General features: G+C 63.9%; 1 protein-coding gene across 1 annotated transcript; it reads right to left on the bottom strand.

Moving 5' to 3' along the window:
- Positions 1 to 6376: 6376 nt before the first annotated feature.
- On the bottom strand, positions 6377 to 10503 carry SCN2B (sodium voltage-gated channel beta subunit 2). The gene is made up of 4 exons (XM_075723345.1): positions 10334 to 10503; positions 7401 to 7567; positions 6763 to 6973; positions 6377 to 6576 (listed from the first exon to the last, which is right to left on the bottom strand). Exons 1-4 carry the CDS (start codon positions 10401 to 10403, stop codon positions 6377 to 6379), a joined length of 648 nt encoding a protein of 215 aa, XP_075579460.1. The 5' UTR covers positions 10404 to 10503.

Below are 10503 nucleotides of genomic sequence, written 5' to 3'. Positions count from 1 at the left end.
GGGTATCCCAGGGGACCCTGAGAGGATGCCAGCAGTGCCTGTGGGTTGAGGAGCTAGGGCTGCAGCGCTGGCCACAGAGACAGGAAAAACACAGGCAGAGCGGGCTGGGCAGCGCTGGCAGCCGGCGCTGCGGGAGCAGCGTGGAGAGTACTGCTGATGCAGCAGAAGGTGTCTTGGCGGGCGGCTGTGATGGATACGGGTAGGTGATGGATATGGCTTGGTGAGCAGAGCCACAGGCGCTGGCGACCAGGCAAGCGGTGTGCTGAGACAGGAGGAGTGTTGCTTCTGCTGGAGCCTTGCGATTCGTGGGCGGGGGGGCACGGCTCCGAGGAGCAGCTCGGCAGAGAGGTGTGGAGGGGTGGAGGGATGCCCGACATCCCTGCAAGGGTGCATGACGGCTGCTGGGTGCCAATGAGCCCATGCTGGGGGCCTCTGGGCCACAGCCACAAGCACTGAAGCGGGGCGGGGGCAGCTGAGGCTGAGGCTGGACCCTCCAGCACCCTGTGCGCAGGACCACAGAGACCTGCAGCGCTGGGGACCTGAAATAGTAACACCCGTGCCCTGGTGCAGGGAAAGGCCATTGCGTGTGGAGGACTCCTTCCCAGGATGCTCAGGTGTCCGTCAAGTTTGCTTCCAAAAAGGTGGGTAAAGTTGGGATGGATTTGGCCAAACTGCCATTGTGAATCCCCCCAGTAGAGCCCTAAACCCTTTTGGAGGCAGGGAGGTTGGGAATAGCAGCACCACCCAGCTGGGAAAGACAAAGGGGCTCCTGTGGGTGCTGCCACAAACCAGGCGTGCTGGGCAGGCGGGTACCCAGCTTCTTCCGTGACGACCTGCAGCCACTGTCTCCGTGCTGAGCATCTCTGCAGAGGCAGGGCTCCGCGTGCCCTCGTGGGAGAGACGGCGAGCCTGGTGCCGTGCTGCCCGCTCCCGCTGCACGCCCGGGGCCAGCCGTGCCCTTCTGGCCAGGCGGCCCCGGGGCCCTGAGCGGGATGCTGCCTGTCACAGGAGCCTGATGGAGCTGTCACACTTGGCAGCTCTGGCCGGTCTCCTCGGCCGACTGATCTTGTGAGACATCTGCCACTGCCGTGGGCCTGGGAAATGCTCTGCTCTCCCGCAGCCTGGCCTCGGTGAGCGGGGTGTGCCGTGGCTGGGAAGGGCACTCACAGCAGCTGGCCCTGGGATTTTGGCATGATGCTGAGATGTCCGGCATGGGACCCGGGGATACTGCGGCTCAGCGGAAACTTGTTTTGCTGACTCCAGCACCCGGCTGCTGTGTCTGGTTTCAGGGAAGGCGAGCACCCTCTGCCCGGACACTGTCACCTCCCCGGGGGGACAGGAAGAAGGGCTCAGTGTCCTGCCAGCTGGCTCACAGCCTGCCGGGGGGGTTGCAGCGGCTGCCAGGCCCCTGTGCACCCCTCGCCCTCTCACCTTGCACTAATGGAGCTGGGAGGGTTAAAATGCCAGGCTGCTCTCCGAGGAGGGCTCCTGCTTCCCTCCACGTGGGTACCGAGCAGGGTAGGGCTGAGCAGAGCAGTTGGGCTGCAGCTTCCCAGCTCAATGCAGCAGGCGCTGCGCTGGCCCTGGCTGTCCTGGAGCATCTTGCCGGGGGCAGCCCCTGCCCCCCTCCCAGCAGCAATGCAAAGACCCCCCCGGCCCCCCTCCCAAACCTCCCAGAGCCAGGGGATGCTGGGCTCCCAGACCAGGAGCAGGCAGAGCCCTCCTGCCGACGGAGGAGGTGGCAACGCGGGAACAGAGCTTCCCATCAGCACCTTATATTTACTGCAAGGTCCTCTGGCTGTGACCTTTAAAAGACAAGGTGGCCCGGCAGCCGGGAGCTGGCGCGGGCAGGCGGTGCTGGCAGTGATCGGACACTCGCAGGACCGTCCCGGCCGGGCTGGGAGCTGAGCGGAGGTCCCGGGCACACGGACTGCGGGTGAGTGCTTGGCTGCCTTTGTCATCCTCAGCCCTCCCTTGCCTGCAGCTCTCCCTGGAACGATGCTTTCCCCTCTCCCTGCCTCCCTCTCCCTGCGCAGAGCCCTCCTGCCCGCTGCCTCCTCGGCCCCGCCAGCAGAGCTGGCTGCCCTCCCGGAGAGCAGGCTCCTCGCCCCCTTTCCCAGCCCTTTAGTGCAAGCAGGGAAAGAGAAGCAGTGTCCCCAGGCAGCCGCTGCAGAGGCATCTGCAAGAAACACTGAGGCAACTGTCCTGTGTCCCAGGAGAAAGTTTCTTCTTGAGCCGGCACAGCCTGAGGCCACCTCTGCCGGAACCTCCCTGGCCCCAGCTCTCCCTTGCTGCCCTTCCCACCCCTCTGCTCCCCGGAGTTCACCGCCCCAGGCTGTCCCCTTTTCCAGGGCACCCCTCATCACTCCCCGGCCCCATGAACAGGGCGGCCAGGCGGCAGACAGCATCGCAGGGACAGCGGCTCGGGGTTCCCACCGAGCCACCCCAGCAGTGCCCCATGGCTCTCTGCACGGCACTGAGCAGAGGTCTCCCCAGCACAGGGAAGACCCCCGCCATCTCCCGACTTGCTCTTCAACACCTCTAATCCCACCTGGTCCAAGGAAATTTATGCGGTCTGTAAAAGTGACTGTCCCTGGTTCTGGAGGATCTGTGAAGCCGCAGCTCGGTGGTGGGGGGTTGCAGCTGCTGCCCTCGGTCCATTGCAGTGATGAAAACTCACCCTCGTCGTGCCCCGCAGGGCTGTCCTCCGTGATCCTACAGTGCCTGCCTTCCTCACGAGTTTCTTGCCAGCAACTCTCCCAGACATGTCCCCAAACTGCCAATCTGTGGGTCCCCCGTCCCCTTTGCCTATGGCTGTATTCAACCCGCCGTCGGGCTGACTCCTGAAGCTGGGTGGGTAGACAGCCGCCCGCCCTGCTCCAGAGAGGCTCCTTTCTGCAACAGCAAGGCTGTTCCCTGCCACAGGCCAGGTACAGATTGCAGCCTGGCTGGGCTGTACCCCCAGCACCAGCCCAGCCGCTGTAGGACTGTGTCAGCAGATCTTTGGAGGTGATTTTCGTGCCCTTCCTCCAGGGAGGGAGAGGTGCCTGCGGGGAGGTGGGAGTTTTCCGCGGATTTAACCCCACGGGCGCACGGCAAGGTGTGCCGGGCACAGCGCCCGGGCCAGGCAGGCAGTGTGTGGAAGAGCTGAGACCGCTGGTGCTACTCGCTGTCACCCTGCTGCTCGGAGCAGCAGCGGGCTGAGTGAGGTGGGGTTGCTGGGGAGTGGGTAAGGCAGGGCAGGCAGCGTTAGCCCAGGAAAGAGAGAGTCTCCATATGTGCGAAGAGTCGGTGTGCTGGCCAGACCTTGCTTGTGCGCGGATTTGGGGTGCACAGGCATTCAGTGGTCCGGGTTGAAGGGCAGCTGGGAGAGGCAGAACTGAGGGCGGCTGTCAGAGCCCCCCTCGCCCTTGCGTCTCCACAGTGGGTAAATTGATGGACGTGCCTATTAACTGCGCCCCAGTTGTGCCGTGCCGCTCTGGTGCACCCGCGCGGCATTGCCGGATTGCTAAGTCGGACGGCAGCCCCGTTACGGGTGTCGATCACCCGGCACGTGCCCTGGGCTCCGCTGGAGCCTGCTGAGCCTTACCTGCCGTGCCCCGAGCAGCCACCGTCCTCAGCTCCCTGCGGAGCAGAGGTGAAGTCAGCAGGGCGCGGCTCCCTGCAGCACAGCCAGAGCCCCCGCAGTGTGTGCAGAGCACCCCTAAAATCTTGGTGTGAAAAGACTCGGGCAGCACCCGCCACTCCCCTGCCCCCAGCACTGCCCTGCTTGCACCTGACTCGGTGGCAGCTCCCGGGGACTGAGCTGCGGAAGCGCAGGCTGCCCTGGGCTCCCTCGGCACCCAAACCAAACCTGCTGCCACAGCGGGACTGAGCTCCGGGCATGCAGGAGCCTTCTCATCCCCCTGGAGAGAGGCACAGGCAGAGCAGAGACAAGGGACCCTGTCCTGCCCCTCCAGCAGGCAGCAGCACAAAAGCATCGAGCGCAGTTTGCGTTTTGTTGTTCTTTTGTTTGTTTAACTGTTCAAAGAGCAATAAAAACATCCTACACTCAGCAGAGTGTTTGGCAAAAGAAACCCATCAGAAGGCGCAAACCCCAAACTATAGTCATGACTATAAACCCAAAACTATAGCCTCCTGTGTATATATATATATTTGTAGAGAATCTCTCTGTTGTGTACAGCTATGTACATACAGATGCATTGGCAAGTTGCAATCCAAGGATAGTGCATGAAAGAAATGAAAGGCAGATGCAAGACTGGTCATGTGCAACAGTCAGAGGCCTTCGGCCGCAAAGTTGCCAGCTCAGCCCCGCGTGGAGCCGCTCACAGCCCAGATTCGAGCAGCAGGCGGTTCCAGGGAACCGGCCTTGCGGCCGGCTCCCCACCGGCACTGTACAGGGAAATCCATCCGGCGTGGGCACGGGGGTGCGCGGGGGCAGGCAGCCTCAGCCCAGCCCTCCCCGGGCAGGAAGCCCGTGGGAGAGGGGGAAGCCACACGGCGAGACACGGCGCATTCCTGCTGCAGACGGGAAGGGAAACAGCACAGAGCCCAGCGAGGTCGAGCGGGGTGGCGGGGGCACGTGGGGCCGGGGCAGAGGGTGATGGGCGCAGAGCAGGGAGCACACGGCAGTCCCTTCATCCCCAGGGCCTGATGGCATTGCGCGCGGCGCTGCCGGGACGGCACCCGTGCGGGGACGTGGCAGTGCTGGGTGGTGGGTGCTGCGCCGAAGGTCTCCCCTCTCCCCTGGAAGTGCTGCTCGTGGGTGACAGGGGACCCCTGTCACCAGGCCCTGGGCAGCGTCCCCCGGGGCTCCGTGCACCACCCCTCTCCTGCCCCATGTCCCGCCTGCCGTGAGGGAAGAAAAGCAGGGCACACTTCCCCCGGTCATTTGCCCTGTCGGACCCGCAGGAGGCCCGGGCAAGCTCCCCGTGTGCTGCAGCCAGCACAGCTCACCTGCCGGGTCTGCTGCAGGAGGCCAGGGCTTGCCCAAGGCCAGGGCTTGCCCAAGGCCAGGCGGCGAGCCCGAGGCAGGCAGGACCGTCGGTTGCCAGCCCTGGGGCTCACCGCATCCCCCTGCACCGCAGCGGGGATCACCACTCGCTCACGCCTGCCTTCGCCCCCCCGAGCTGCCGGGGCCACTGCTAACAACGAACTGCAGAGCGTGCAGGGCAGCTCCTGGGTGCGCGGAGGGAGCTGCCGTAAGCAGGGCAGGCGCTGGAGTGCACGGGGCTGGGGCAGGCGGCAGCCGGCACCGCGGGGCCCGTGCTGGGCCGGCTGGCAGTGCATTGCCGTGGCAGTTACGGATTGTGCAGCGCTCTGCAGGGAGGCTGGAGGAGGCAGTCTCAGCATCGCAGGGTTGCTTGGGGGTGACGGAGCTGTCCTGCCTCTGGGCCCGTGGTTGTGCCCAGTTCTTCCCAGCAAGCACCCAGAAACTCCTCTTCCTCCCAGCAGCTCTTCGTCCCTAGCAGCCGCACCCTGCCGCTCCCCACCACCTCGGTTTGGCACATCAGCAGAACATTTTCCATTAGAATTACCCTCCCCAAGAAAGAAACGAGCACAAAAAAGTCAGCCCAGCACCTTTGGCTGAGACGCTCAGGCCCAAAAATAGCCCGAGAGGCAGAAGGGTACATCCGTTACACACCAGGAGCCATCAGCAGCTCCAAAACCCAGCAAAGCCCAGAGACGGCACGTGGGCTAATGCTCATTACCTGGCCATCGGCTCTGAGCAGGCTGGGACAGTCCCTGAGGAGCACGAGCGTCTTGTCGCAGCACCCTCAGCACCGGCACACAGGACTTGCAGGGAGGAGACGGGCAGCTCTCGGGGATCCCCTGGGGACGGGTGCGCCAGTGCCCGTGCCCCAGGCACAGCAGGAGCGCCTCGGGGCCGAGATGTGGCCCCAAGGGCAGACGGCTGCTGGCCACTGGCCCCTGCTCTTTTTCTACTGGGACAGGGTGCAGCCAACTGGGCACGGGGCTGCCCGGCCCCCTCTGCCGCTGCTGGCACCCCCTGCTCCAGCCCCTCTGCGCGTGGGGACCGCACGCTTCCCTCCTCTCCCTCCCCGCCCTGTCCCCAACACCTCCCCGGCCCCACGCAGTGCTGCGGCACTCGGAGCGTGCCCAGCAGGAGCAGGGGATGAGCCGGTCCCAGCTCAGCCTCCGGGGAAGCCTCCATGCGCTTCAGCCACCCTCCCCAGCCCTGCCCGCTGCGGCCAGGCTCCGGGGACCTTCTTCTCTCCGCGCCCTGCTCCAGGTTGGGTTGGGTATTTAGATGGAAGGAGGGATGCTCTGGGGAGACAGAAATCCTTGCTCTGGGAAGCACGTCAAGGGGGTCACGCTGTACAGGGGTGAAGAGGGAGGGGCGGGCAGGGGGGTGTTACTTGGTGCCCTCATCCGGGTTGCCTTCGCCGTCTGTCTTCCCTTCCTCCTCCGTCTTCTGGTCGTCCGTGTTCAGCCTCTGCTGCTTTTTCCGGCGCACGCATTTCACCACCATCAGCACCAGGATCACCACGGCCAAGAAGCCACCTACAGAGGCGCCCACGATGACAGCCACCGTCGAGTCGTGCTTTGGCGGCTCTGGGGAGACAGGGCACGGGCTCAGGGCAGCCAGCGGGAGCAACAGGGAACAGGCGAGGCTCGCTCCCACCGCCGGGGAGCAAACCCTGTGTGTAAGGCAGGGTGAGGGCAGGGCACAGGGCAGAGCAGAGAGCCAGCCAGCACCCATGGGTGCCCGACAGCAGAGGGGACCATTCTACCACTTACCTTTGGTGAGCACCTTCAGGCTGATGCTGGCATGGCCCCGCTGCCGGTCCGGGGGGTTCCGGACATAGCAATTGTAGGTGCCCTCGTCCTCCAGCTGCACATTTTTGAGGGTGAAGGACACATCGTACTTGGTGGGGTTCCCGGTGAACTCCACCCGGTTCCCGAAGCGGTCCAGCTGCTTATTCATGATCTTCATCCGGAACTGCAGGAACTGGGCAGCCCGCGTGGGAGAGGAGGTGAGACGGCGTTTGGCACCCCACACGCTCGCCTCCCCCGGCCAGGCATCCCCCTCCCCTGCATGTCCTGCCCCGGGCACACGCCCATGCTGCACGCTCGCCCCGAGCAGCACGGCCCCGCTCAGCTCCGGCCCCCACGGACCCGGGGCCGGGGTCTCCTCGCAGAGCAGCGCTGCCAGCACCTCTCCCCACTCACACCTGCCTGTCCTGCCACATCAGACCAGCTGCCCTGACCCCTGGTTCTTTATGCAGTCGGTTCCTTTGGTTTTTTCCTGCGGCGGAGGAGGGCCAGAGAGCAGGAGCACATGTAAGGCTAAGGCTCAGGACCCCGAGGAAAGCACACAACTACTTCAAGCTGGTCCCGGGACCTCTCAGCAGATCCCTAGCCCCGGCGAGACTCACCAGCTCCTCAGAGCAGTTCCTGCACTCCTGGTACGTCCAGTTGAGGGAGAACTGCTTGTTCTCCACCTTGTAGCAGGAGTTGAAGGTGCAGGAGAGCTTCACGGAGGAGCCATTCAAGGCATTGATGGTGGTGGGAGCCATGACCTCCATGCCCAATCCCATGGGCGCTGCCACGAGCACAGAGAGCAAGAGCAGAAATGCAGGTGAGTTAGAAAGGGGGCACAAGCAGCCATCCTGCTGGCTGAGCCGGTCTCCCCATCCCACCCTCCAGACAGCTGGCCGCACAGAGCTCGCCCCGCGCCCTGGGATTGCCTTTCAGGCACATCCACGCACAGACCATGCTGTGGCCAGCCAGGACCAGGGGTTCCTTGCACAGCAGTGACAGGGACAAGGGGGGAGCAGCCCCAGCCCTGGCACCGTCCCTTGCTCTGCCATGCCTGGCCTGATTGTGCCTGGTGCTAAATTCTGCTGACTCCAGGCAAGCCCTGCTCCTTGCCACTTAGATGAGGTTTTCCTGCTGCAGAATCGATAACGCTATGCAAAGAGCTGAATGCAGCATTAGCATGCAGGGCTCAGCGCCACATCCGCTGAGAAATTTATGGCTGCGCTCATCAGATTTCATTCCCGGCAGGACGCACTACAGCGGCGAGGGCTGGGATCTGCCAGGGCCAGCCCCTGGGGGCTGCAGGGGGAATGCAGATGCTCCCAGTGCTGCTCACGCAAGGATTCTCCAGCTGGGAATGACTGGATCAAGATCTCAGTCACTGCTGGGGGGACAAGGCCAGTCCCTGCACCCTGGCCTCGCTGTGGCAGAGAAATGGGGGCATTGCCCACTGCAGCTCGCAGGGCAGGACGGCTCACTCAGGGCATGGGCAGGGATGGGGTGCCTGTGCCCTGCTCCCTCTCCCACTCCTTTCCTGCAGCAGCACCCAAAACCCAGCGCCTGCCCCCAGCACGCTCTCCCCAGCCTGCAAAGGGCAGGGTGCGCACGCCGAGACAGGCTCCTGTAAGCCAGCTGCCTGCAAACTCTAAGGCTGAGCCCTGAGAAGCACAGGGACGGAGTGCCCTGGAAGGACTGCTGGAGGGACGGGGCTGTAAAGGGTGGCTGTGGCACCCACAGGGCAGGGACGGTGACTCCGGCAGCACGGGCTTTTCCCATCACCTCCCCTCTCCCCTTTGGCTGCTGCTCTTTGCTCTCAAGCCTTCTTCCTGAGGTGCTCCTGGGTCCAGCCCTGCGGCCAAGCTGGGTGCATGTCAAGGCTGCTCCGCTGGCTGATCTGCTCTGTCCGCAAGCAGGGCAGGAAAGGGGCCAGGCTCTGCAGCCAGGGAAAAGAGGCTTTTCCAAGTTGCAGATATGGCTGTTTTGAGCCACAGGTCTTGCTGCAAGGTGCGAACCAGCAGCATGCTGAAGGCAGCTCTAGAGGCAGAGGCATGCCCTCCAGGTATGGCCAAGCCCTTGGAGACGGCTCCCTGCTCGTGCGGGCAGCTGGGCATGCACAACGAGCACCCTCCATCGGGCCCCGGCGCAGGAAGGGCTCCCCGCAGGGTGCTAGGAGGCAGGGATGGGGAGAGCTGGCGCATGGGGCTGAGTCGCAGCACCCAAGGGAAGAAGCAGTGTCCAGGCCTGAGCTGGTGACCCAGCCTTGCTGCCCCATCGCAGCCCACCCCCTTAGAAGCCTTCAAGAAAACCTCGTAGGGGTAGGAGACAAGAGCCGGGAGCCTGCCTGTCCCAGGAGGCCCCTTCGCAGCCCCAGCCCAGCAGGCCTGGTTGGAGGGGTCCCTGCACAGGGTCACCGGCTTGAGTGCCCAGCAGTCCCGGCACGATGCCCTGTGTGCCTGCGCTCAGGTGGCGTGGCTTTGTGCTGCATCCTCGGGGTGCCCCAGGGCTCCGCAGAGGGCTCAGATGCCACCAGGAGCTCTCCTGGGCTCTGCAGCAACGGGGCAGCCCTGGCAGGGCTTTGCCCTGCCACCTGGTACGGCAGGACCGTACCGCAGCCAGAGGGTCCTCGCAGGCAGCCAGCACGTGATGGGCACGTGCCGCAGGAGCACCTGCGTGCACTGGTCCAAACTCTGCCATTACCTGGGCACCCAAGGACAACAGAGGCGGGGAAAGAAACCGCTAAAATCCCTGCAACCAATGGTCCAGGCTGCATCCTTCAGTGCTCCAGACCCCTAAATGCTCTGTCATGCTACACCTTGCACCCAGGGCTCGGGAGGTAAAATTACACGCAGCCTCTAAAGCAGACCTTGCTAGGCTTCCTAGCCTCCATTTCCCAGGCGCTCTCCTAAAGCAAAGGCAGCCCACCAGGAGCTCCGGGACAGTGCAAGCAGCACTTCAAAGAGGTGATGCGTTCCTGTTTCCAATCAATACAGACCCAAACCTGCTGACACACGCTGCTGGCTCTGGGGCAGGGCAGAAATGCAGATACCACAGCTCCCTGCTACCCCATGCAGCGCCATCAGCCCGAGCCTGCCACCCCAGCAGCCAGCCACAAACCAAAGGACAGTCACGAGCCGCCCGGAGCCCACCAGCCACCGCCTCCCCAGCGAGGCACGGCCAGAACTGCCCCCTCTCCCCACCGCAGCCCACACCTCTGCCTGGCATGCAAACAGCCGTGCGCATAGACAAAACCTCCAGCAAGCAGGATGCACGGCTTTTTTAAGAGAAGATGCAGTTGCAACATACCCCCCTTCCTGCCCAAAAGCAGGTCACCCTGGCTGGTGGATTTCAGGAGGGAGCACAGCAGACCACCTCCGTCCCCATCTCTGCGGCACAGCATCTCTCGCTGGCTCGCTGCTTCCCCGGGGACAGGAGGGGCTTCTCGGGGCTGGGGCGTGGGGAGGGGGCTCCTGGCCAGAGAGGGTGTTTCTCCCAAGCCTGGGTGCTCTCCCCTGGCAGCCGTGTGCATGCAAGGGGTCAAGTCGACACTTACCCAGCGAGAGGAGCAAGCTGAGGCCAGTGAGGAACAAGATGGGCTGCGGGAGCCAAGCTTCCAGGCTCATTTTGAAGGACTTGTGTGTATGGAGAGGACCTGGTGTTGGTGTGGATTTTGGTGGTGGTGGTTTGCTTTTTTCGAACGCCCGGGTTATTTGCAGGTGACAT

The sequence above is a fragment of the Pelecanus crispus genome, chromosome 19 (assembly GCF_030463565.1).
Source record: "Pelecanus crispus isolate bPelCri1 chromosome 19, bPelCri1.pri, whole genome shotgun sequence".
NCBI lineage: Eukaryota > Metazoa > Chordata > Aves > Pelecaniformes > Pelecanidae > Pelecanus > Pelecanus crispus.
Note: the sequence above shows the minus strand (reverse complement) of the source record. Positions and strands in the feature narration are given on the sequence as shown.

Bases quoted from the DNA above. Each gene is read 5' to 3' on its own strand.
- SCN2B (XM_075723345.1), bottom strand. From the start codon at position 10,403: ATGAGCCTGGAAGCTTGGCTCCCGCAGCCCATCTTGTTCCTCACTGGC. The intron at 7,568-10,333 runs GTAAGTGTCGAC...TGCTCGTGGCAG, and splicing joins CAGCTTGCTCCTCTCGCTGG to CGCCCATGGGATTGGGCATG. The intron at 6,577-6,762 runs GTAAGTGGTAGA...CTGTCTCCCCAG, and splicing joins CCTGAAGGTGCTCACCAAAG to AGCCGCCAAAGCACGACTCG.